This window comes from Miniopterus schreibersii (assembly GCF_964146895.1).
Source record: "Miniopterus schreibersii genome assembly, chromosome: 2".
NCBI classification, from domain to species: Eukaryota; Metazoa; Chordata; class Mammalia; order Chiroptera; family Miniopteridae; genus Miniopterus; species Miniopterus schreibersii.
The window spans coordinates 146,742,687-146,770,507 of NC_138102.1; the positions used below are offsets into that span (position 1 = coordinate 146,742,687).

The window sequence follows — 27,821 nt, forward strand, 5'->3', positions numbered from 1 at the left end:
CCAGCACTTAGTGCTTGGCTCATAACAAGTATGCAGTAAATGATGAATGGTAAGTCAACAAGTGATGCATATATTTGTGTATGCATCTTCTAAAATACTATTTAGTAATAATTACATGATAAGATAATACTCCAACTGTATGTGAAAATACATTGTGGCCAATATAGGTGCATCCCCAGTCTTCAGAAAACTGAGTAATACGATGCAAAGCATTTCTAGTCTTTAGTGAGTATGTTTATAGATCAAGGCAGGCTGCTGTATTATAAATAAAAAGAAGTGGAGATGAGACCATATAGGAGTAGGCATTGTGACTAAAAAGAGTGATGAGAGAAAATAAGAAATAAAAATTGAAATATGTAGGGTGTCCCCCAAAAGTGTATATACACTTTGAATAATTATCAAGGCAGTGTTTATTAAAATACATTTCATTTTCAAAATTGAGTTCTCGGCTATTAGTGCGTATTTATGTCATGGGATCCGAGGTAACCCTGCAGCTTGTGTTCAGGCGAGAGACAGGGACTGTTTAAAGCTAACTGCAGACCCGAGAGCTGCTTCAGTGGCTCTGTCCATTAACAGTCACCTCCAAACCACCAGCGCCAGTGACCGGATTCCTCTAAGCTGAGATGTTCTGAACATACTCCCATGGCCTTCTCCCGAGAAGCTGACTTCTGAAGCTTAAATCCCAACCTATTTTCTTTTGCCCATGCACTTAAGAAATGACATAATCCATTTTCTGCATCATTTGGGTTGGAAGAAAAGCCCATAGAAAGCTGAATGAGCGTAGCGTGTTGGTCCAGTTTATAATCAGGGTTCATCAGTTGGGGAGGCCTTTAAAATACAAATAGGCTGCTTCATAAAACCTCCGAGGCCCTAGTAAGTGGAATGAACCCACACGTGTCGGGAAGTGAGTGGGTAGCTGACTTGGTCACTAGCAATTACTCTGACAGTGGCAACTACTGACATACGGAACTGACTCTTCAGAAGAGGCACCACAGAGACAAAAACATCCCTAGTTCAGAAATCACGTTCAGGTTTTGTAATAATATAAAATATCTATTTTGTCGGCCTATTACCTAATCTAAGAGAATGGTTTGTGCCTTGTTTTAGTGAAGGGACTCTGGGCTTATCAGAAGCAAATGAATGATTGCTTATTTCTCTTTTTCTAAACAAACAACTAAACTTTAGTTAGTTATTCAAAGAATTGCCTCTTTCAAATTTGCACATAGGAAAAGAGGAAATTAAAAAAAATTAAAGGATTATATGCTTCCAAGACTTTGGAGTTAGAAGAGACTGCAATAGGCAGGAAGCAGCCTCTGCTGAGCTGGAGCGAACTGCCTGGGGGCTTCCCTTCAGCCGGATCCCCTCCCCCGTGAGGGACAGCATCGTGCCTGGCCACTGCGGCAGGACACGTGCCGCGGGTGTGGGAAGCATAGGAGAAAGGGCTAGCAACCTTGGCGAGTGGAGTCTTCAGTCACAGCACAAGGCCGGAAGATGGGAGTGGGTGCATGTGAATATTATCGGCGGCTACAATGGTGCAGTGCCATCAGATCACTTAGCAGGGGCTGATTCAACCCCAAGGCACCCAGAAACCCAGAGGTATTTGAGAAGAAGGGGACACTCTGTAAGGCTCTGGGAATTACATTTCCCTCCATGAGCAAAGGAAGAGACTTGGATGGTGTTGGATGTTCCAATTAGGCAGCAAATGGAACCAGGAGAATACAGGGCTTATGATATTTGGGAATAGTAATAAGTCATTGGAGGAAATATATGAGACTCAAGATGCACTGCTCTCTTTGTTTAGAGAATTTTGCCAATTTCATGTGTCTACATGCAGGCAGCCATGAGTGTATAGATAACCTTCATTAAATCCCATGATAATTTTTGAGGGTTGAATACGGTAATATATGCAAAACCCATTAAAAAAGTGACATGAATGGCCCTGCCCGTGTGGCTCGGTGGTTAGAGCATTGGCCCACGCATGGAAGGGTTGTGGGTTAGATTCCTGGTCAAGGGCATGTACCTGGGATGCAGGTTCAATCCTCAGCCCTGTTCGGGCACAAGCAGGAGGCAACCAATCTATGTGTCTCTCTCACACTGACATTTCTCTCTCTCTCTCTCCCTCCCTCCCCCTCCCTCCCTTCCTTCTACTCTCTCTAAAGATCAATAGGGGGAAAAATATCCTCAGATGAGGGTTAGCAAAAAAAAAGTGACGTAAGTGGCATATATTTTCAGAAAGATGAAGCATATTGATGCATGAATGTATTGCCATATATTGATGATGAATGATGCATTAGGTTGTAATTTCTTGGTCATACTATGTGTCCATTCCAAGTAGAGGAGGAATGTGCTCCACATCATCCTCTCTCAGGAACTGTGGCTGGTTTTCAGAGCCTTTGAAAGTTGCTGGTCATTTTGATGGGGAAGAATACATGTGAATCACACACTGCATCTCTAAGGCTCTGCCTAGCAGTGACACATGTCACTTCCTAATTAGCTTCAGGAAGTCCCGTGGCAATCCTAGCTTGGGAATATTTGGTGAGCAGCACTAATGACTATCACAGATGGTTTCTTTCCATTTTCCTATAGTTGGATGACTTTTGCAACAAAAAAGCTGTCTAGATGTTTCTCCTGTTACCGATACCACTATATTCTTTCTGTATAGCTTCCAATAACCAAGTAGACTCTCTTGATCTTATGTTTTCTCAGTTGTTAGGATTTTCTGGCACTAAAATGTTAATAGAATATTTTTGTTTCTTTGAGATAAAAGCAGTAATTATATCAAAGCCCATTTTGGTTTTCTTTCCCCCACAGACATTGATGAGTGCTCGGATGGCTTCGTTCAGTGTGATAGCCGTGCTAACTGCATCAACCTGCCTGGATGGTACCACTGTGAGTGCAGAGATGGCTACCATGACAATGGAATGTTTTCCCCCAGTGGAGAATCGTGCGAAGGTCAGTATAGAAGACCTAGAGTTTAAGAACTCCTCTTGAACCTGAGGAATATACAGTAAGATGTAAATTGCTGCCATTGATCTAATGTTTATAGTTGTGTGATTATGCAGCAGTGATTGGAAACATGTTAAAATCTAACTTTTGCTTGCTAATTATGATCATTGATTTTTAGGTGATTAAAATTTGTGACACTAAATCAATTCTCTGCAGATATCTGCAGCCGTTGAAGGGATAAACCCATAGTATCAGATACACTTTTGAACGGCAGCATGCAAAAATACGACCCCAGAAAAGCTAGAAAAAAACAGATGAGGAAAGCAGGATAGAGAAGGAAAAGGGGGTAGAGGAAATATGATGGTGGTGTGGCCAAGTATAAAATGCACAATACACGATACTCTGCGCCATTCCTAACATATCACCTGCCTGCAAAGTAAGAGATGTTTAGTGGATGTTGCATGTTGAATACAGAAGATAGGGTCCCTGCTTGAGAGAAGAGTTCAATCTGATAGGAGTGGAAAATTCAACCCAATTATATTCACTTATTTACCATTAATTTTGAATTAATTTCAGTGAATTGACAGACAGCTCTGCTTCTCTGTACCCTCCGTAAAGGGCACAATTTTTAGACAGCAGGGAGAGTAAGCAGAGCCCAGTGAATAATTGCCAGGGAAACCGCCCACACTGAAAGGATTTGCCATCAAATGTTAGCCACAGGAATGGAGAGCAAAACAAACCTCAAAAAGTCATTATTTTCTCCATTTGTGTTTATACCTTCATAGAGTAACAGCCTGAGAGAATAAATGTGGCTAAAAGGAAAGCCTTGGAGAATCTAACTTAACAGTGGTTGACACCTAAATGATAAGATATCTTTCATCTTTGTGCCTCAAAAGGTTTTCACAGGGAGAAAAATGAAAAAGACTTGGGTGACAGATGCAAGGCCCCCAGCATGCTTCGCCAGCAGCTGCAGAGCTCTGGACCTTGGGCAGAGGGGCCATCTGGGTTCTTACATGGAAATGAGAATCCGCTTGCCTTACCAGGGGCTAAAACCTGGCATTTGCAAATAACCACTTAACTTTGGTCTGAGGGCTTTACCTTGCACTTGTTAATGTTTCAGAGTGAGTACTTTGAGCCCTGTAGATAATTCCAAGAACCAGATTGCAGTTCAAAAAGCAGATCAAACGGTGTGATTTTGCTCTTTCCTGTTAAACTATTTTGTCTGTATTCTATAGTATATTATATTCTATAGTATATTATGAGACAGAGTCTTCTTTTTGCCTTTTTTTCTGAGTTACACACATAAAAGATGAATATAAGCTGGTTATAAATAAATCATGCAGAAATATATATATTTTAAAGCTGAAAACTCATCTTTATTTTATTCCCCCTCTCCCTCATCCTTTCCACTTCTCCTCTGGGGGTAGTCTGTGTTTCATTCTGCTTGGTATCCTTGCACACCCTTTTCTGTACATCAGAACATGGATAGAAAAAATATACCTCTGCTGACCATCTTACTTTACATTTGTAACCGTGCTCACTGTCTTTTAAACTTATGACCACAGATCTCAAGAGGTTTGTATCAGTTATCTATTGATTACCCCCCAAAATGTGGCAGCTGAAAACAGCAAAAATTATCTCACAGCAGCTTAGGTGTAAGCCTCTGGTTTGAGGTTTCTCATGAGGTTGCAGTTAAGTTGTTGGCCAGTCCATGGTCTCATCTTGAAGACTTGTCTGGGGTAGTATTGGAGGGAATGGGAATCTGTTTTCAAGGTCACTCGTGTGGCTATCGGCATGCCTTGTTTCCTTATCACACGAGCCACTCCATGGGGCTGGATTCCCCTGGAGTAAGCAATTCAAGAGAGCAAGGGTCCAAGATGGAATCCACAGCCTTTTTATAACTTAACCTCAGATGTGACATTTCAGCACTTTTCCCGTATTCTGTTAGAAGTGAGTCGATAAGCCTGGCCCACCTTCTAGGGAGAGGATTACATAAGAGCCTAAATAGTAAATACCGAGGATCGTTGGGGGCCGTCTTATAGGCTACCTACTGCAAGGGCCGTCAGCACTGTCCAGCATTTCTATTTTATTTCCTTAGTAACTTTCCCTTGCAACTGTCTGATACAACCAGTCTCCTCCAATCTCAGGTACCACTTCCTTTCTCTTCATTTTCTGTTGATGGCCCTCCTTATTTGACCGAGAAAACAGAAGTACCTCACTTCTGTACCAGGACCTGTGCCCGCCGACTCTCATTTATGTCTTTATCTGCTGCTTTCCCTCCCTCCTGTTTCACTGAATGAAATTTCATTTCTCCTATCAGAAAATAAGCCCTCCCTTGTACCTTGCATCTCACCCCCTCTCACCTACGTGAGGTCTTTGGTCATTTCTTCCTCTTGAAACAACTTTCTTCCCTTGGCTTTGAGGACGCCGCTCTCTCCTGACTTTCTCATAAACCCTACCGGCTTCTCCTTTCACTCAGAGGAGAGGAAAATCCAAACCCTAACAATGGTTTACAAAGGCCTACGTGATATGGCTATTAGCTTTCTTGACATTTCTCAAATACACCAAACTGATTCCCTTCTCATGTGCTATTCTTTTTGTCTGGAATGTTCTTCTCCCAGATCTTTGCTTTTTTTTTTTTTTTTTTAATTTAGATTTCCTCCAAAATGGCTTTTCCTGGACTCCCAATTTAAAATAGCACCTTACCACGGACACCATTCACTTACCCTGTTTCGCTTTTCTTCATAGAAATTGCACATTTCCCTGAAATGTTTGTATGTATTAGTTTGTTTCCTTGCTTATTACCTGATCTAGAACATAAGCTTCAAGAATCATGGAATTTGCCCAGGCTGGTGTGGCTCAGTTGCTTGAGCGTCGCCCCCTACACCTGACTGTGGTAGGGTCAGTTCCTGGGCAGGGCACATACCCAGGCTGAGGGTTCAATCCCTGCTCAGGGCTCATACGGGAGGCAACCAATCAATGTTTCTCTCTCACATCGGTGTTTCTCTCTTTCTCCCTTCCTCGCTATAAAAATCAATAAAAAATGCATACCCTCAGGTGAGGTGGCGGGGGGTTAGGTGGGGAGAGCCATAGAATTTGTTTGCTTGTCAGTCATCAGTGTCTACAACAGTTCTAGGCACCTAGTAGATGATATATTTATTTTTCTAATGACAAAGAGATGTATGGTGGATGATATTTTAATCAGAAGTGTGTTAGGAACATAGCCTAGCACATAGTATGATTTATAGTAGATATGTTAGAAGTAAATATATATGTGTGTGTGTGTATATATGTGTGTATGTATATACGTGTATATATATAGTAGTGATCAAGACAAAACATAATTAGTGCATTCATGAGTATTCAGTAAATAACAAGGAAAATTAAACTACCCATTAAAGATGAAGACAATATTCTATGAGATGCTTACACAGAACAGTGGACGTTCTTGTTTTTTCAAAACCCCAGTTCTGGAATGATGATTCTTCAGTTATCTTCCAATAGAATTTATAGTGATTATCACAAAAATGAGCTACCCTTTCAGAAGACACGGTGCTCTGAAGGATTCTTTAAAAGAACCCACCTATGTTATATATATTTAAAAAAACTAAAATACTTCTTCTAAGCACCTACCTATTTACTGCAATTTCAGTGATCTGTAGAAGTGTCCGTTAGTATGTAGAAGGACGCAGTTTTAAGAGGATGATTATTTCTGAGCAGGCACCATGTTTCTGTTTCTGAACAACAGAAAAAGTATTTCAATGTGGACAAAGCCACAGCAGTGGATTCACAATTACTGTGAAGATTCATACTTGAAGACATCAATAAACAACTGTGCACTATTTTACTGTTTTTTAGGCTTCGGTTGTATAATTTCCAACATACATGTTGATAAGCTACATTCGTACAAAGTGTATGCTGTTTTGCTCATCCATTTATCTCAGAGTGTAGACATTTAATCCCCAGGCACTATGTCAGAGTAACACTTTCCTTGTCTATATCATCATTTCTACTGTGCCCCAAAATGTGTGTCTTTCTCAGAATAAAGCCTAGTACTTTTTTCACATATATTTTTTTTATTTTCATGCCCATGTTTTACTTAATTGTCACTGTTCTTAGCTTATAGAAGAGATAAAATATGTACAACAAAAATTGTTATACGAGATAGAATGTGGTGAGTTTTTTAATAGAGGAGAAAGCTACAAGGTTGAAAATGATAAGCACTTGAGAAAAATATAAATTCAAGGCTGTAAGGAAGCAAAGAGAGAATTTATTTCCTGTTTAGGATCAAGAAAGGCCAGAGACATAGAAGTATGGGACAGATTGAGGAATCTCAGGGGGAAGACAGGGTGGGGAGGGGGTGGGAAGAGATTAACCAAAGAATTTATATGCATATATACATAACCCCTGGTCACAGATAATAGTGTGGTGAAGGTCTGGAGGGAGGTGCAGGGTGGAGAGGGTCAATGAGGAAAAAAGAGGGACATCTGTAATACTTTAAACAATAAAGATAAATTTAAGAATGTATATATATATGTACCTATATATTTTTTCTTTTTTTTTTTAATCTTCACCTGAGGATATTTTTTCCATTGCTTTTTAGAGAGAGTGAAAAGGGGGGGGAGAGAGAGAAAGAGAAACATCATTGTGAGAGAGACACATCGATTGGTTGCCTCCCTCCTGTGCCCTCACCAGGGCAGGAGGTCGAGCCTGCAACCAATATAAGTGCCCTTGACCAGAGTCAAACCCTTCAGTACATGGGCCGACACTCTCTAACCACTGAGCCAAACCACCTAGGGCAGAAATAAATACATATTGAAGAAGAATTTTAAAAAAAGAAAGGCTTGAGTATCTAGCATTTGTTTTAGGACTTCAAGTAGGATGCAATTATTGGCAAGTTGAGATGGGGAAAGAGAGTGCAAGCAAAGGAAGTAGCTTTATGAAGTTTGAATTGGAGTCTCAAGGACAATTTTTGAGAAAGGAAATGATGAAAGTATATCTTCACTAAATTCATATTTCAGCCCAGTCCTTTTTCTGAACTCCAGACCCATATATCCAATTACTTACTGGTAAGACAGCTCTACTTGGAAGCCCAGAGGAAAGTGTAATTCAATTTTCTAAACTAACTCATGTCTTTCCCCATCCCTGCCACCCACTTCCCCCCCTCAGCAAAATCTTGCTTTTCTCTCTGTAAATATCATCAACACATCTTCCAGGCTAGAAATCTGAACTTCTTTCATGATCCCTTCCTCTCCCTAATCTTTGAACCCAACAAATCACTATGTTGCATTATCTCTGTCATTTCTTTCTTGGAAGATTCTCTCATTGCTGTTTCTTTCTGTGCATCCCCCGTGCTCCCATTCAGAACAGCATTGTGCTTCAGAGCACAGTCTGGGTGCCTGACTGCTTGGGCTCCCACCTGAGCTCTCCATACCTTCACTGACTGTGATCTTGGAAAGCCATGCAACACTTCTATGCCTCAACTTCCCAATCTATACAAAGGGGATAATGATTGTACCTCCCACAGTTCTGGTGAGGAATAAATGAGCCATTTATGAAAGTACTTAGAATTGGGTAGTACCAACCACTATATTAGTGTTTGCTTTCATGAAGTGACCATCTCTTGCCTGGATTCCTGAAAGAACCTGTTGATTGATCTCTTGGCTCCAGATTTTAATCCACTCAAATTCTTTTCCCAGTATGAAGCCAAAGGAATCTTTCTAAAATGGATAGATGGTTATGATTTTTTTTTAATTCTCTAAAATGACATTGTATTGTCTTTATGATAAAGTTCAAGTTTCTTAACATGACCTTTACCAAGGCCTTGAGTGTCTCTTTAGCTGCATGTTTACCTACTCTGCTCTCCCTAGACGTTCAACTCATACCAACATTTCTGTGCCTTCGACACTTCTCAGTGGCTGTAAACATTGTGCCTTCAAAACACACACTTGCCTCTGACTCTTTACCATTTCTTTGCTCAGCTAAAGCTTATTCATAGTTTAGTTGCCACACCTGGGGAGTGTATATGTGGGCAGAAGAAAGATCCTGAAAGAGCTACTGAGGAAGTATGCGATAGGAAGCACATAAAGAAAATTTACCAGGGAGAGGGAGTAAACTGTGCCAAATGCTGCTGCTAGATCAAGTTAGATGACAACTGAGACTTGACCATTGGATTTAGCAACGTTTTTTTCAATCACTCCCTAAAGGAGTTATCAATATTTTTAAAGTTGGAATTTTTATATTCCATACTAGGTTTTTCAAAGCAGAGTATATGCCCTTTCTGTATATTTAATTTAGGAACCATACATTATAGTAAAACTGAATTTCAAAGTGCTGTACTGCCACTCAATTGAGAGTAGTCTCTGCCATGGGAAACCCAGTGCAGAGAAGGAAATAAGGCAGGAGGGTTCAAATTCATTCAAACCCCATCGGGTGACAAAAGGTAATGATTAGGCCATTTTGATGTCTCTGCGTACACATTTCTCCATGTATGACAAGTGCATGTCAACCTTTGTTGTGAGCAGCTTTTTAGTCTATTTTCTAAAATTATAAGTGTTCTTTATTTAAGAGCATGGATGTCCCTGGACATCTCTTCTTTGTCTTCTGCAGCAAATCCAAGGACTCTCTCTGCCCTTAAGGGGGAAAAGCATTACCTTGTACTAGAGCTTTTATTTTAAATGTCAGACAAAATGAAAATATTGTAAAAATCCAACCATTACCATTGATGGAATACTGTTGTTAGTAGTGGATATTTAAAGGGCTATGTAGAAAGAGGTTTTTGTAGAGTTTGTGGTCAGAGACCAAATAACTATGGTTAATGTTTTTCCAGCTTACTGTAATTTCTAATCATAAGAGTATTTAATGGGAAAGGAAGATCAACTCATCACATATGCCTTATTATTAAAGTATCCTCATACTGGCTAACAGTTCTCCTTTTGACCATAGTCTGTAATTATAAGCAGTATTATCCTTGGCAAATCAAGCTAATAATATAGTTCACTGTAGTTATAATAAAAACCTTTTAAGCCATTGTCTTAACTCATTGATTTCCTTGAGATGGGAACTAATAAAAAAATCAAGGTAAATAGACATATATCATATGCCTTATTTTCAGCAATGCATATATGACAGAACTTAAGTACTTCAGGTTTTAAATATGGCTGAACCATAATCTTGACTAGTCCATGTCTCCAATATTGTTGAAATCAAGCCACATAAGAAAGATATTTACTAAACTATTTTGAAGTAAAATCAGTGCATGTTTCTCCTACTTAAAAGCCATACATTCCATCTTCTCTCTAACCCATTTTTCCTGTTATGATTTAATTCTCTCTTTCTGGACCTTTACAGAGGAAACAGATGAAATGGGAAATAACTGCTTACTGCCACTCATACAGTATCCCTGAAATGTATTTTGGCTTGTGGCCTTTAAATGATGGGGATAAATAAAATGAATCATGCCTCCTCCTATGGTCCTGCTCTGTGGGTCAAGATGCTTGCTTTCCATCTGTATGGAAATGCCCTAGGCGGTGATTGCCGTGGACTAGGCGAGGTCGGGTGAAGAGGGCGCAGTTGCCAATTGAGCCAGGCAGGAGATGAAATGATAATCTGAAATGGAAAAGTTGACAAGTGGTGGATTCTTTGTGAGAGACGTGGCGATTGCTGATGGTACCTTGCCCTTCTGTGGGTGAAGAGCAGGGTACGAGGACAGTGTGGAAATTCCTAGGCTGTAAGGAAAGGACACCGAAGCGGAACGCTGAAAAGAGCTTACATGTGGGTGGCATGGCTGTGAGAATAGGGCTTGAAATTGGATAAAATGCCTCAGGCTTCCCACGACATTTCATCTCCCACTGAGAAAGGACTTTCTGTACGTACCATTTTAACACTGAGAATGATTTCCTCGATGAAGAATCAGGCGCTTTTAGAATTTCCACTGCCAAACTGTGTTTGCTGGATAAAGTGAGTCCTAATCTTAACTTTCAAAAAATATAAGTGTTTCATAAAGCCTAATGGTAGTTAGAGAGATATAAAAGTCAGAACTATAAGCAAGGTTATCTGGTGTTTGAAATCAAGCAGGATCATATTTTCCTGTGCAGTCCCCCGAGGATGAGCATTGCTTTGGTCAGTGTCCCAGGCCGTGCTGCAGGAAGGCCAGCACTGATGCATGCTTCATGTCAGGACCAGCTGGCCTGACTGCGCTCCTTTGAAGCTGAGCGTATTCTAAGCACGTGGCCTGCTGCCTTTTCTTGGCTGTAGATATCGATGAGTGTGGGACCGGCAGGCACAGCTGCACCAACGACACCATTTGCTTTAACCTGGACGGTGGATATGATTGCCGATGTCCTCACGGGAAGAACTGTACTGGGGACTGCGCCCATGACGGAAAAATTAAGCACAACGGTCAGATTTGGGTGTTGGAACATGACCGGTGCTCTGTGTGCTCATGTCAGGTTGGTATCGATAAAACATTTTAATCATTTTTATTGAGGTGTAATTTGCATAGATTTCAAGTGAACAGCTTAATGAACTTCGAAAAATCCATATGTCCATTTAACCACGGTCAGTATTAATAGAATGTTTTCATCTACCCAAAGTGTTGCCTCTGTCCTTTCTTAGTTAGTCCCATGCCCCCAACCCCCAAGCAAACACCATTTCCAGTCACTGTAGGTTAGACCTGTATTTCCTAGAGCCTCCTATGAACGGAATCAGAGAGGACACACTCCTTTGCGTCTGGCTTCTTGTGCTGAGCATTATGTCTTTGACATTCGTTTGTATTCATGACATATATCAGTAACACTTCCTTTTTATTGTCGAATAGTATTCCGTTGTATGGAAATGCCACACTGCGGTCATCTGTCTCACGTTGATGAAATGTCGCTAACTGTGCTGTGGTTTCTGTAGCCACGTCACGTTTGCACAGATGCAAAATGAAGTAGAATGGACATGCTGTGGCCTAGGAATGAAAAACACCTCTTTGGGCTATTTCTCAGTTTGAGAGAGAGGTTCTGTTACATGTACCCAGTTGATAATAGACTTAAATTGTGGTAAATGAATAACACTATGTACCAAGGGCTCACCTATTACAAAAGAAATTGAAAACAGTTTGTACAAAAACATAAGGTCTAAAATATTCCATAAACTTAATAATATGTAAGACTTGTTGACTAGCTACTAAATACACATGCCCTCACACAAAACAAAATTTAGTTAGAATCGCAATCACTATCCTAGTAAACAAGCACATTTACATTTATATACACACACACATTTATATACACATAAGGACCATGTGGTTGTTATCATTTTATACAGGCCTTTTCTGGAAAATTTCTTTTTGGTCGAGTAGAGTGTGGAAAGGAAATTAAAAGTTCTCCAGCTTGGGTAATTTCTATATGTTACGTACAAAATGGAACTTTTAAAGAAAATCAATTAGATAAACTGCAGATTATCTCAACTTTCAAATCAACATAAAAGATTGTATGTATATATGATATGTAAATATCATATATACCACATATGTGTGTGTATATATGTACACACACATACACATGTTAGTATATTGAGAGATGGAGGCTTTTGCTGACCGCTTTTCTTCCTTCTCATACAGAATGGATTTGTAATGTGCCGACGGATGGTCTGTGACTGTGAGAACCCCACGGTTGATCTCTTTTGCTGCCCTGAATGTGACCCAAGGCTTAGCAGTCAGTGCCTCCATCAAAATGGGGAAACCTTGTACAACAGTGGCGACACCTGGGTCCAGAATTGCCAGCAGTGCCGCTGCTTGGTGAGTTCAGCTACATGAAGTACAGGGAGAGCTTAGGCCCGGAATCTCCATAGGGAAGCAACCGCCCTCCCCCATCCTCCAGGACCCAGTACCAACTGAAATCAGTTCCTAATTTGGATTTTTTCCCCAAGTCCCTATACTAAGAAACCTATAAATGGGCATGGTGTCGGCAGTTACAGAGAGTGAGCCTGGTTAGGATGCAAGATGATGGCTGTGCAGTCGGGACCTGAGAAGGATATTCTGGGGTAGACGATGCATCATGTTGTGAAGCTTTCCAGGAGTTATCTCCAGAGCTCACAAGAAGGAAAGCCTCTCCAGTTTCCTTGGTCTCATTCAGGCTATGCTTACTTAGGCTCTAGCATCAGAACAGATACCTAAATATATATTATATACATCATTTTTTTCCAAGTAGAACTTTTGTTAATCCATTTCTATCACTCATACTGAGACTTAAAAAACAAAACAAAACACTCTTTTTTTCTTCTAAAGATTGTTACTGTCAACGCTGTTCTGGTGGGCACCCTGTTTTAGACATAATATGGATATGTAATAAATACTTATTAGAATGTTAGAATTGAATGTCTATATATATTTATGAAACTTCTATGGGAAACAACAGGTCAAAAAAGAAAATATAAACTTGATAAAGAAAACACCAGTCTTTTTTTCATTTGACCAAATTTCTTCTTTCTTTCTAGTAGTTCAAATGAAAAGGAAAATTTGGATTATGTGTCTTTCTAGGAGAAAGTTTCACAGATGCTATTTTTAAAGTTATGGCTCGTTTTCTTTCTATTTGTGCGAGGATATTTTTAAGGCAGTGCTTTTTCGTTGCTTCCTTTTTATACTCTCAGCCCAAAAATCAATTGAAAGAGCAAGGTCAGCTTCTGTGCCTGAAGGCTGCTTTCATCTCCAAAACCATGAGATTCAGAGTAATGGAGAAAATAGGAAACAGGTAGCAACTACATTTTAGAAAGATCCAATTCATACAATTTTCCCTGGTGGAATAAAAACGACTGAAATCAGGTCCTAATTTGGGTTTTTCCCCCCAAGTCCCTAAACTGAGAAACCTATAAATGGACAAAGAAAAACTGTCAAATACCCTTCATATTTCAGTTTATTTTCTCATAAATGGACAGAACTTTCTTTTATACAGAAAGGGATAAATGAGAAGTTAGGGGGAAACTATCAAATGAATTAAAAAAAAAAAAAAGAATCACATAGGCAAAAAGTTAAATAGAAACCTCTCCCGTAGTTTAGAATCTTTCTTTTTCATGGGAAAGATAGGGGCATGCAAATTTGATTGTTTTTAAGAGAATGGTTTTTGCTCTTGTTGCTTTGCTTTTGTTTAATTGCTGAAGGCTGGTTTGAAATTCAGTGATTGCCAGAGGGTTGAGCATAAATGTCCATCAAAACTACGATGAGCAGTAAACTCTGCCCCCTCCTCCTGCCCCCTCCCCCCTGCCTTCCCGCCCCTCCCCCTGCACCTCTGCTTTCCTTCCAGCAAGGGGAAGTGGACTGCTGGCCCCTGCCCTGCCCGGAGGTGGAATGCGAATTCAGCGTTTTCCCAGAGGGGGAGTGCTGCCCACGCTGTGTCACCGACCCTTGCCAGGCTGACACCATTCGCAATGACATCACCAAAACTTGCCTGGATGAGATGAATGTGGTCCGCTTCACTGGCTCCTCGTGGATCAAACAAGGCACCGAGTGCACTCTCTGCCAGTGCAAGGTAAAGCCCTGAAATTCAGGTGGGGAGCACTTGGCCAGCTGCTCCCAGAGCTCATAGAGGTTAATGCGCTTCACCTGGCCAATGGGAAGCATTTTCTTTCCTATTTATTGTGCAAAGAGAGGTGGAAGAAGTGGTAATCAGCTTTGTGAGTGCCAAGGCTCAATGTCCTGTGCTTCCTGCAAGGAACACACAGGGAGCAGGAGGTGTGTGGCCAGGAACCAGAGTGATCAGTTATTCCTATCAGAACAGAAACAACCTACTTAAATTGCCCTAAAGTAGCTAACTATACACATATTTTTTAAAAAAAAACACCTACAACGCCAAACTTCATGTTTCTCTTTCATAACAGAACACAATATTATTTTATTGATTTTTATCTGGGCCTTTTACGAGGTTTGTAAGGTATATCGACGAAGCAGATATATTACATTTTCCAAAGTAGGAATCAATAAGGCAGAAACGGGCATATTTCTTTGTTTGTTGTGATCAGTTAGATTGCGCTGACAATTTTAAGATCTGTTATTTAGCATATTTTATTCCTACGGTTGGGCGAAAATCATTATAAAGATTTTTCTTCTTATCATAAGAAAAGAGAGCATTTTGCCTATTCAGTAAGAATGAAAACACAGATAATGTAGACATACTATATAGAGTTCACAGATAGTGACAAATTGAAAGCATTCTTCTTTGATTATTGTTTGCACAAACATTTGACTTAGGGGTCATTGTTCTTCATAGTCATAATTTTTTAATGAGCACTAAAACTAAGTAAAACGTCTGAAAGACTTAACAGCAACAAGGAAGCAAAAATGTCCGATTTTTCCCAGCATAGCACAGCCAGATATCTACAACAGCTCTGGTTGTTTAAGTGAGCATTTCCATTTAAAAACAGTTTTCAATAGAGCCATTTAATTCAGATTCAGTTAGTACAAATTCTTACCCGAGTGGTTTGATGTAACAGGACAAAGAAATATTAAATGCTTTAAGCCTTAAGATACTCTTATCTATTTCAAACCAAAATTTGCAATTTGTCAATCAAGCAAAGTTTTTTGAGTGTATATTTAATGCTGTTTTTTGAAAGGACACTGGCAAATTTGAAAGGTACTACTACTAAAAAAGTTACTAATAATATACGCAATGTAGTTTTTATATATATGTAATTGAGTACATTTAGCAGTTCATATCTAGAAACTTCAGCATTAATGACCACTAGGGAAATACTTTCTGATCTAATTACTAAATAGAATTGAGTCCCCTTACAATCTTAATCTATTAGATTATTGTTCTGAGCAGTGACAACAAAAATATATACCAGGTAATGGAATGAAACACCAAGTATAGCTCAGACAGATACTTCCAATAAGAAAAACGCATTCAGTAACAGGCAGAAAAACATCAGCGTGTTTTCCGGGGAAAGAGCTTGAATGAGCCTGTCATTCGCTGCCTTATAAACAGCTACTAGGATGTTTTGGCTCATGGTGGGAATATATTCCAGAAAGTGCATTTTGGCATTAAACTCATTTTTTGTCAGGTAAGTGCTGATTCTGAGAAGCCACTATTTGATGCTGTTTTCCTTTTCTCTTCTTATTAAACAGGAGTTGTCAGAATATGCTCAGCTTTACCAGATTTATCCCAAATACTTATTTTTGTTATGTTTATTTTGTGTTCTTTTAAAAATAAAATTTATGCAAGACAGCCTCCAGATATGGCACTGGAGGTGAGCATTCACCACTTGGTGCTTTCGGAGCACTGTGTTTCTCTCTCTGCCCTACCCCTCCCGGCTCGTTCACTGTAGTCAGTGAGTACAACTGTGTGGGGTGCTGTGCTGGGAGCAGGGTCCAATGATGAGCAGAAACACGCGGATTATTCCTGGAAATGGTTGCCTGGCATCTTACTATCTAGAGCTGTGCTGTCCCAATACAGTAGTCGGGAGCCACGTGTGGCCATTTAACTTAATTAAAATTAAGTAAAATTCAAATTCAGTTTTTCAGTCAACTAGCCACATTTCAATGCTCAGTGGCCACATGTGGCGCGTGGCCGTCATACTAGCAGCACGTACAGAGAAGGTGCCTATCGTCCCACCAGTTCCCTCGGACAGGGCGGGTCTAGAGGTGAAGAAAGCATACGGAATCAGAGCCGGCACTCAATAAATATTGACCGCTATTGTTGGTAGTGGAGTAAAAAGACATTCATTAAGCCATGAAACAGATAACGACATTACAAACTGTGATGGATGCTCTGAAGGCCACACAGCTTGCCAACCAGTTACTTCCTGAGGAAATGACCTTGGAAAGGCGATCTGAGGAATTAGGAGTTAGCTGGATGGAACAGGGAAATATTTTTCCTGTCCCTTTTTAAAGATGTCTTCGAATTTAATTTGCTTAGGTCAAAAAAAAAATGTTTCCCCTGCTCAGAAGTTAAACTTTTGAGTCAAAAATGAAGGACTAAGGTTGCCTCTCCTAAATCTAGAGGTCGCACCTCCCGTGATGGGTCAGGGCGCTTTCAGGCAGCTATGCTCTGAGCTCCAAACAAAAGGGGGCTGTATCTAGTTGAGAAAGAGAGAGGAGAGATTAGAGGGCCGTTTCCTTTCATAAATAAACACTGAGCAGGACACTTTGGAAATTGTAAACTGGGGGGACACTTTTAACTCCTGAGGAGAGCCTAGTTGTAATACTGAAATAACTGAGATATAGAAAAAATTAGAGTTTTATGAAGACGAAGCCCCTAACTTCCTAGATGCTGCCTTCATCTGTCAGAAGCAGCAAATTTAAAGTGTTGAAAGTGGACCTCTGTACCAACATTAGAATAGATAACTAGATCTATCTATGGAAACAAATATCCCATAAATGGGCAACATTAAAATGAAGACTTAAATAGATGATCAGGAGAGCTTAGCAAATCAATAGAGAAGGGAGTATTCTATAAATATCTGAATGACTGGACAACAATTTGACAAAAGTAATTTTATATGCTATTATATATAAAAATAAATTCCATGTGGAAAAATTATTAAATATTAAAAATAAATCAAAGCAAAGAAAATATGATTAAATATTTATCAAAATTCTAGAAGAGAGATTCCTTTTCTAACTTAGAAGTCATAAAATATACCTCAAAGAAAAGTTAGAGCTTCTGTAGATAAACAAAATTAGCAAAATAGAAAGTCAAAACTGGAGACTGGAAAAACATTTTCAGCAGATATGACTTCTTTATTAGATTAAAAACATACAAATTATAAGAAAAATGCTTATTTCCCCATAAATAAATCAGCAATGGATGAATAAACAATTCATTAAAAATACAGCTATTAAAAAAGAGGAAATCTTTCAGCCTTCAAATAGTTGAAACAAATGTAAACTAAAATAATGAATCATTTTCCCATGAAAAATATTTCACAATAATTTCCAGTGCTGACAGAGATGTACTGGAATTCTTATGCACTGTTAGGGACATTGGAAAATACATGTCAACAGTCCACACATACACCTCCTTGCCAGCTCCCTGTTCCCACACAAATATTTTTGTCCTGTTAATCCCAGTTTTGAGAATCTGAACTAAAGAAATAATCTAAAGTATGCAACAAGCTCTACGCATGACAATATTCACCTCAACATTATTTGTCACGTAGAATCAAAATGCCCAATAGAAAAATGGTCAAATAAGTTATAGTAACTCTATGTGATGCACTATATCATGTTATATTATAGTTATACATCCCATGTAATTATGTGATTATATTATTCAGCCATTGAAGTACTAACAATGCTTATAATAAAAATTAAGATAAAATATGTGTGTGATTACATTTGCACTTTGATTGCAAGAAAATTGAAAAAAAAAGAAAATGAATTCTAAGAAAGCATACTAAAATATCAGTAGTTGTGGGATTGTAAAATATATATCAATTATTTAGATGTAGGTTATTTATGTGTGTATATTACATATACAAACATTATATATACATATATTATATCTATAATCTATATAATTTATAAACAGATGAATTAATTCATTAATAATATAATAAATGTTGTCACCCTGATGAACTTAATTTAAAAACGAAGGCATATTTTTTAAAACAAAACAAAATATAATAAATGATATAAAATTTAAATAAATAAATAATAAAGAAATATATTGAATATAAATAATATTTAAATGTATTATACATCATACATATACTATATGCAAATATATTACTGTATATTAAAAGGGGACTGTCTTCTAATCTTGATTCTTAAATTCTTTAGCATGTCAAGAGTGACAGTGACCTCCTTAATAATAAATATAGCCAGAAATAACAGGGTGTTGAGGAAACTTACTGTATTGCTATGTAAAAATAAGTAGTCTTTATAATTATGACAGTAGGTGGTTACTATTCTTACTAGTCAGGCTAAGTTTTAGTAGATCAGCTTTTCTTGTAGTTTTTATCAAGGTAATATTTATTACAGTGAAATGCATAATTATTGTGTGTATAATTTGATGAGTTTTATAAATCAAAACATAGAATATTTCCAACACTCTATTGAGTACCTTTGTGTCCCCTTCCAAGCAATGCCTACTTCCCATAGGAAACCTCAATTTGATTTCATTATAATAGATATATTTTGCATATTTAAAAATTTCACATAAGTGGAATCACACAGTATGCACTCTTACATCTTCTGGTGAATGGACTGTTTCATCGCTACATAAGGTCCCTCTCTTTGGCAAGGCTTCTAGACTTGAACTTACTTTTGTCTGGTATTTACTTAGCCACACAGTATATTGTTCTGATCAATCCACTTTCAACCTAGCTACAGTTTTATATTTAAGTGCATTTTCATAGATGATGCATAATTAATTCTTACTTTTTTATCCAGTGTGACAATCTCATTCTTTTGATTTAAGTGTTTAGTCCATTTACATTAAATGTTATTTTTGATATTGTGGATTGACAGCTACCATTTTGCCATTTGTTTTCTACTTGTCCCATATATTTTTATACTCCTATTTATCCATTCCACCCTTCTTTTTGGTTATTTACATTTTTATATTGTAAATAATCTATTTTAATTGTTCTTTTGAATTTTTAACTCAAACTATATTATTATTTTAGCTCTTGGTCTAGGGATTACAATATATTATTAATTTATTACAATATAATAAGATTTCATATTATACTACTTCATATAAAATGTAAGAACTTTGGAATATTATCATTTCATCCCCCTAGGTTTATAATTATATACACTGCAAACTCTAAAATTCTGTGTTATATATTTTGCTTACAACAGTCAAATATCTTTTAACAAAATTAAAGGGGAATTTTTGCTATATTTTATATATATTCACATATTTACCACCTCTGGTGCTTTTAATTTCTTCTCACATGTGAGTCTCCGTCTGATGTCATTTCCCTTTAGCTGGAATAGCTTTCTTCAGCATTTTCCATATTGCAGATCTACTTGTAACAAATTCTCTCAACTTACACTTACCTAAAAATGTCTTGCCCTGGCTACCATGGCTATGTGGTTAGAGCGTCGGCCCACGGTCAGAGGGTTGCAGGTTCGATTCCCACTCAAGGGCATGTCCCTGGGTTGCAGGTTCACCCCGTGCCCTAGGTCGGGCCATGCGGGGGGCGACAAGTCAATGTGGCTCTCTCACATCGATGTTTCTCTCTCTCTCCCCCCCTCCTCCCTCCCACTCTCTCTAATAAGGCAATGGGAAAAATATCCTCAGGTGAAGATTAACACACAAAAAAGGTCTTTCTTTTTGAAGATATTTTTTCTAAATTTAGACTTCAGGATTGGTGGTTTGTTCCTAGCGCTTTAGAGGTGATATTCCATTTTTTTCTAGTCTCCATGTTCTCTGATGAGGCTTCAGCTATCATTTGCATTTTTTCCCCTGTATGCAATACTTCTTTCACAGTTTTCTCTCTTTGTATTTTAGAAGTTTGACTATGATCCATTTAGGTGTGATTTCTTTGGGGGGGCTCTTTACCCTCTTTGGTGTTTTGGGGCTTTTTCAGTACCTAAATTGATGTTCTTTCTCCAAATTTAAGAAAACCCTGGCCACTGTTTCTTCAAATATTTTGCCTGCCACGTTTTCTCCCTTTCATTCTTTGGGGATTCCAACTGTGTATGTTATACGATTTAAGGCTATCCTAATGGTCGCTGAGGGTCTGTAATTATTTCAACATTTTTCCTCTTTGTTTTAAAGATTGGATGATTTCTATTATTTTGTTTTCAAATCTGCTGACTGTTCCTTTTGTCATGTCTAACCTGTTAAGTGCATTTAGTATTTCAGATATTTTACTTATTTCAGATATTGCACTTTAAAGTTTCAAAATTTCCATTTAATTCTATGTATAGTTTCATTTCTCTGCTGAGACTTACCATATTTTTTTTCATTATGACCATCTTTATTTGCATCTTCAAACGTTATAATAGATACTTCCCAGTCTTTGTAGGCTAATTACACCATCTGCATTATCTTGGGTCATTTCTATTCACTACATTTCCTCTTGATTAGGAGTCACCTTTTCCTGTTTTCCTTTACATGTCTCATAATTGTTATGGGTTATTGGAAATCATAAGCACCTGTGTTCTAGTAGATTCCTCTGAAGACTGTTTTCGTTCCAGCAGGTTGCAAGCTACTGGCCAGTCGCCTTCCATTTAAGGAGGCTTGGCTTTGCTCTGGTTAGGTGGATCTAGTCCAGATTTACCCAGTTCTAGGTTGAATCTCTTAATCTTGAGACATTGTTTTATGCCTATTCATGGCCCTTTGGGGCTTTCAGTGGAAAGCCTGATTTATTTATCAATCAGCACCTAAAATTTCTGCTCAGATCTTTCAACCTTCAAGCTGTGACTCTGCTTATTTAGTCTTCTCTGCGATTCAAAACCAGCCAAAGGTTTGAGGGATGTTCATATGCTGATGCACTTGCTTTTTCTAGATATTGCCTCTTGAATTTCCAGCTACTCCAACAACCCTAAAAATTGTTCTTTCACATCCCGGGCCTATCAGATTGTGGCTTTCTGCTTGAATTACATTATCCTAAGATGCATAGTCTAGGGAGTGCCCCAGGGAAATACCAAGTAAAAATGAATCTCACACAGTACATGTCCCTTCTTTCAGAGATTGAAACCCCTCTGCATCTCCCTGCTGTTGGTCACTCTCCATTGCTTCAAATAGTTATTTTTATATTTTGTCTCGATTTCATAGTTATCTGTAGGAGGGCTAGTCTTTTATAAGCAATGATGCCATTACTGAAACCAGAACCTCAATGGGATATTTTATTAGAATCTTTAATATCTTTCATGTGTGAACTATGTTTCCTTAATTGATGAGCTTCCCAATGGCACAGTTTGTAGAGTATTTATCTTGTTATAGCAGAACATATTGATATGGAATAAGAAAAACATTCCTGGAAGATTTTGAAAAATATACAGCCCCTTTCTAAAAACGTGCTCATGAAAACCATAGTAATGATTTCTTTTGTATAGAGTTCCAGTGATAGTTTCACATGCTCAGTGGCAAAAGGCTCCAGAAATTTCCTGACTCTGTTTATGCTCAAAGGCCCTGAAATTTGAGGAACTGATACTCTCAGGCACTGGTACACAGCTCATTTCATTGGGTCAGGGGATTGGGAAAGAGCACGTAACCAGGTTATGGTCAAAAAGTCTGTCTCCGGGCATCATGACAAAGCTTCGTAATGCCTCTAGAGACCCAAGAGGTGGTCGAGACTCTTTTGCTGTGAGAATGAGAGCTCTGCTTAATAACAGTTTATAAACAGAAAGGATGAGGTGAACTGGATAATCTTCTTGGGTACAGCCTGGATTTTTCCTCATTTGGTGTGCTTCAACAAGGCCTGGAGCATCAAACTCTTCTCTTTTTTACTTCTTATCTTACAAGAACAGACACTTTAGACTTTATCAGATTAAGTATAATACATTCTCAATAATCTAAAGTTGGTTATTGAGAAAAAACGTCAAATAGAGGATGAGTTTTAAAGTCAGACTCATCTGATTTTTAATTTCAGCTGTACCATTAATTAGCTGTGTGATTTTTGGATATGATATTTAAACTTCCTAAACTTCAGTTTTTGAATCTAAAAAGTGTGCCTATTAATAGTAAACCTGCTGGGAATGCTGTGAGGTTGATAATGTATTTGAATTGCCTGCCCGGCCGGGCGTGGCTCAGCACCTGAGCACCGACCTAAGATCCAGGAGATCGGGGTTCGGTTCCCGGTGAAGGGCACATGCCCGGGTTACGGCTCCATCCCCAGCCGGGGATGTGCAGGAGGAAACCAATCAATGACTCTCTCATCATTGATGTCTCTCTCTCTCTCCCTTCCTCTCTCTGAAATCAATAAAAATATATTTTTAAAAAAATAAATAAAAATAAAATTAAAATAAAGTGCCTGGCAAAGGCCTGACAGAGTACGTGCCCATGCAGTAGAGGGATATTATCATCTTACCATTATAGTAACAGTATCAATCATCATTGTTTGTTAGCTAATTGAGGAAAGTAAATGTGCAAGGAATTAAAAGAATAAGATATGATTCCATTGTGTATATGTACCACAACTTTTTTATCCACTTGTCTGTTGATGGCCGTAAAAAAGAATGAAATCTTACCATTTGCAACCACGTGGATGGACCTAGAGGGTATCATGCTAAGAGAATTAAGTCAGATAGAGAAAGACAAATACCACATGATTTCACTTATATGTGGAATCTAAAAAACAAAATAAACAAACAAACAATCTAGAAACAGACTCATAGATACGGACTGATGGTCGCCAGGCGGGAGAGGAGTAAGGGGGGCTGGGCGAAAAGGTGAAGGGATTAAGAAGCACAAATTGGTTGTTGCAGAACAGCCATGGGATGTAGAGTGCAGCATAGGGGATATTGTCAATAATATTGTAATCATCTGTATGGAGCCAGGTGGGTACAAGATTTATCAGGATGTCACTTAGTAAGCTATATAATGTCTATCACTGGGTTGTACACTTGAAACTAATATAATATTGTATGTCAACTGAAATTGAAAAAAAATTTAAATAACAAGAATAAGATATGAAAGTTTTCTTTTTTTAATACACTATATTATTTTGGTATTTTGTTATAAAAACTGTGCATTTTGGCCCTTCTTTGCCTACTCTTCTTACTTCATTCCTATACTGTTTTCTTCACCAATTTAAAGTTCTCTTTTAGTTTCTTAACTACACAGAACTCTGTTCACTTCGGCGCCTCACTCATCCCTTCCCTGTGCCTTCAGCCTGCCTTTCCACATCGCTGTCTTGAGGTCTTGGTTTAAATATCACTTTTACAGAGAAGTCTCCCCTCACCACCCAATCTAAGTAGCCAATCTTCTATCACACTCGTGACACCACCTAGTTTGTTTCTTTCCTAGCACTTTTCATAATTTTTTATTGTATGTTTGCTTGGTATTTATTAGTTTTCTCCCCCCTCAAAAAACTGTAAGTCCTGCCCTGTGAGGGTGGTGGCCATGTCTGCTTTAGTCTTCAGTATATTAAAGACTCAGTATACTCAATACCTATTTTGTGAATAAATAAATACAAGGACACATGTGATCTAAGAGGATGCCATAGGGTAAATAAAGCTATCCTATAATTTGCCACAAATAACGACATAATTACTTCTGCAATAGTACAGACCTGGAACGTGATTGGGCCATTGAACCTCCAGTGGTGCAGAAATAACAAATAAACTGTACAGTTATGTTTGTGTGTGCCAATCAATAAATGCATTTACTAATGGCTTAAAAATTCATACCATGCTTTTCTCCCTCCCCCCTTTTTTTTTCTAGAATGGCCACATCTGTTGCTCAGTGGATCCACAGTGCCTTCAGGAACTGTGAAGTTAACTGTCTCACGGGAGATTACTGTTTAAAGAATGTTCTTTCATTAAAAAGACCAAAAAAATAAAAAATAAAAAAGTTAAACCTTAAAGTGGATGATTTGTGGGCAGCTAAGTGCAGCTTTGTTAATAGCTGAATGAACTTTCAATTATGAAATTTGTGAAGCTTGAGAAAACCAGAAAAGGAAAATTCTTGGGGCAAAACTAGAGCAGAATTCTGCTGCTGCTGTGCCTGACATCCCCGCGCGCAGAACGGGTGTGGGCCACACACCGTGACCTCATGACCCCTGGACACAAGCCCGAGCCAGCAGAGCTCTGAAAGCCTCTAGCTTCTCCGGTGCAGAACATTTTCCTCTAGATCAGAATCTTCACGAGTCAGTTAGGTTCCTCACTGCCAAAACTAAAATGCAAGGCAGTGAACGAATTATATTTTCAGAAGCAAAGCAAAGAAGCTCTAATGTGTTAATGTACAGTATACACTCTGAAAAGCAACCTGACACAAGTTATTGTAATGATAAAAATAATGCACAGGCATGATTACTTAACATTTTCTAACAGGAAAAGTCATCCCTGTTTCCTTGTTTTACTGCACTTAATCTTATTTGGTTGAATTTGTTCAGTATAAGCTCGTTCTTGTGCAAAAGTAAATAAATATTTCTCTTACCTTATAACGTGTCCAAGTGTCTTTTTTAATGTGTTCCTTTTTCCCACAGATTCTTTAACACACAAATTGCTTTCTAGTTCTGCTGATGAAACTCCCACCATGCTGTTTTCAAACTGAAAGGTGGTTTTCACTAAATTAGATGCCTACATGGGAGGGGGGGTGGTGAATACCTTTATTCTCTCTCTCCAATCACCTCTTCTGTCCTGCTCTGTATCCTGGGGGCTGATGTATCTGTCTAGACCATATTAATGGATTTTTGGCCTCTGGATTCTGGTTTGGTTTGACCAGTGGAGACCACTGGCAGGATATCAGAAGGAGCTCAAGTTCGGGAATTTAGTCTACAGGCTGTCTTTCTGCCAGGTCACCATTATGATTAGCTGTGTCACCTTACTGAAGGCTACATCCCCTGACAGGTGGCCCTCTCTGTTTAGCTACCCTCTCAGGGCTCTGATAACTTCTATTTGCTTCTTGTGGCTTAAGGATAGGGACAGCTCTGGTTGATTTGTCCTCAGGAGGTACCTGCTCTATTTCTTGCTGGTTTCTTATTTTCTGTCACATCTTTATAAATGGTCCCTTTGTTAAAGTCTGGTTAATTAGCCGGCTTGAGTCAGCCATCTGCTCCCTGCCAGGACTCTAACTGAAACACACAGGAGGGGAGGAGAGAAGGGTTGTGAATGTCTTCAAGAATTGATCCGTCACATTTCGATATAAAAATTTAAAGAATCCCAATGTTAGGAGGAATTATGACATTACATGTTAAATTTTTGATGCACTAGAATCTTAGGAAGAAAAAAGTAAACTGGCTGATACCCAATAGAGATGGTTAATTCAATATTGCCTATTCATGTATTGCTCTAGGGTAAAAGGAATAAAAATATTATCAAATTAAATTTCAGTTGCATAGAAACTTTTTTCTTTAAAGAAAAAAAATGAAAGCAGATAGGATATGACCAGCACAAGCTACAGAACTGATAAAGTGGCTATTACCTATCCCTTCACTATTGCTATGGAAACAACCTAACACTAGCTGAGCTGAAGGGTAATTTATAAATGTCTTAATACTTCAGCATGTATAATATTCATTGACTGTGTGAGCTCAAGTATCTGTCTATATTCCTTGGATTTATCATAAATGATTTTTTTCTGCAGCCTTTTTATATTTAAAATTTCATCAGAGCATAAGGTTTATTTTTGTCACCTGTTATTTACTATGGGAAATAGCAATACACTCCAAGAGGGTATTAATTTGAAGTTTTTCCCACGTGATTAAATTTTTTTGTATATAGGTCTGGAATTTCATATTACATCTTCCTGAAAAAATATATATGTTTTGCTTTTATGAGGAGAGGAAGAAATTGTGTGTGTGTGTGTATGTGTGTGTGTACATATGCACACTTGTGATCTGCACCCACATGCTTGTATAGATTCATCACTGAAATATTATATGCCCTTTGAAAGAAGCAGCAAGGCTGAAATTGCATATTATCAATGCATTATAAATCTGTGTAGGGCTCTGAGCACTTCGGTGGCTCACAGACCCTGGTTTCTATAGACTGCTGAAAGCAAATAAACCTCATAACGTTGAGAAGAAAGGAGACGGAAGAATACAAGATTATGTTCTTCCAAGGACCATTAAAGCAATGAATGTGTTTAGATCGAATATTTTCCCCTTCGGGGTTTATCCCATAAATAATAGGTCCTCAGGAGAATTACTGTTTACCCCGGCAAGCAGTAATCAATTGCTTCTTAAGAACTTTGTTCCTTGAAAAAGAGGTGGTTAATACCCTATTTTTTACTCTGGAGATAATTGGCAAAATGCCATGGTTGAATTATGCCGGTGGTGTGGGAAAGTGAAAACTAAGAAGCATGAATTTAATTTGGGGGCATTTGACTCTTTTAAGAGCAGCCCTTGGTAGAAATGGTCTTTATTGCATTTCCTTTATTTCCTTTCCTGAATCAAAAGGCACACAAGTGTGTAAGTCTGATTCTTTGGTAATTCATATATGGTAACCCCTATTCTTCATCTCTCTTCCAAACGACTGCCACGTTGCCGTTTCCCTTTTGTGCTGGTAAAGAGCACGGTGGGCTTGTCCGATTATTCTGTAATATCGTGAACTCCTTTTACCCCCCAATACCTTGTTTTCTATCACCAAAGTTGAGACACCTATCGTTGCCTTGAGAAAATGAATGGTATATTGAGGCTCTAAAACAGCAATCAATACTCTGGGTACTGGAGTCCAGAGGTTATTCAGTTGAACAATGCTGAGGTTACATGCACTGAATAAAAAATAAGCTCCAATTCACTCGGCGTTGCCTGGCCTATCCCAGTGCACCCTGCTGCTTAGTCAGAGGCCCTCCCAAGGTCAGCGGGCCCCACCAGCACCTCCACGCTCCCATCTGGGGCTCTGGCGCTAAGCACGGCTGAGAACAACTTTTTGGAGCAAGACTTCTTGGGTTTTTTAATTTATTTTTGTAATGTAGAGTGTTAGTGGTACCATAGTAAATTGAGCTCAGAGAGATTCATGCCGGAAGGACCCCGAAGGCAGTAAGTGACTGCTCAGGCCCTGCGTGCACTCCACCCACTGTGGCGCCTGGGTGCCCCCTCTGCGGCGGCTGGGTGCAGTGAAGTCGGCTCGTGTGTTCTTACTGACCTTTCATTACCATGCGCTGTTTTCTGACCTAGAATTCAATGTCTTCCATAAAGGAGTTGTCATCAAGGTGCAGAGTAATTGCCCTTACTTAATAGACCTGCAGGTAGAAAGGTAGGAATGCCTTGAACTGCAGTGGCTCTGGATCTGTAGGGAACTAAATTGACCAAGAATAGGGCCATTTGGGGGA

General features: G+C 38.7%; 1 protein-coding gene across 2 annotated transcripts in view; it reads left to right on the top strand.

Moving 5' to 3' along the window:
- Window positions 1-24,990, top strand: part of NELL2 (neural EGFL like 2) — a 280,535-nt gene extending 255,545 nt beyond the window's left edge. For both annotated transcript variants that reach the window (XM_081129767.1, XM_081129768.1), the window contains exons 17-21: window positions 2,812-2,952; window positions 11,203-11,396; window positions 12,554-12,730; window positions 14,232-14,456; window positions 24,270-24,990. In XM_081129767.1, the coding sequence (XP_080985893.1) occupies window positions 2,812-2,952; window positions 11,203-11,396; window positions 12,554-12,730; window positions 14,232-14,456; window positions 24,270-24,320 (788 nt within the window). In that variant the 3' untranslated portion in view covers window positions 24,321-24,990. The remainder of the gene's footprint in view (window positions 1-2,811; window positions 2,953-11,202; window positions 11,397-12,553; window positions 12,731-14,231; window positions 14,457-24,269) is intronic.
- Window positions 24,991-27,821: the final 2,831 nt, after the last annotated feature.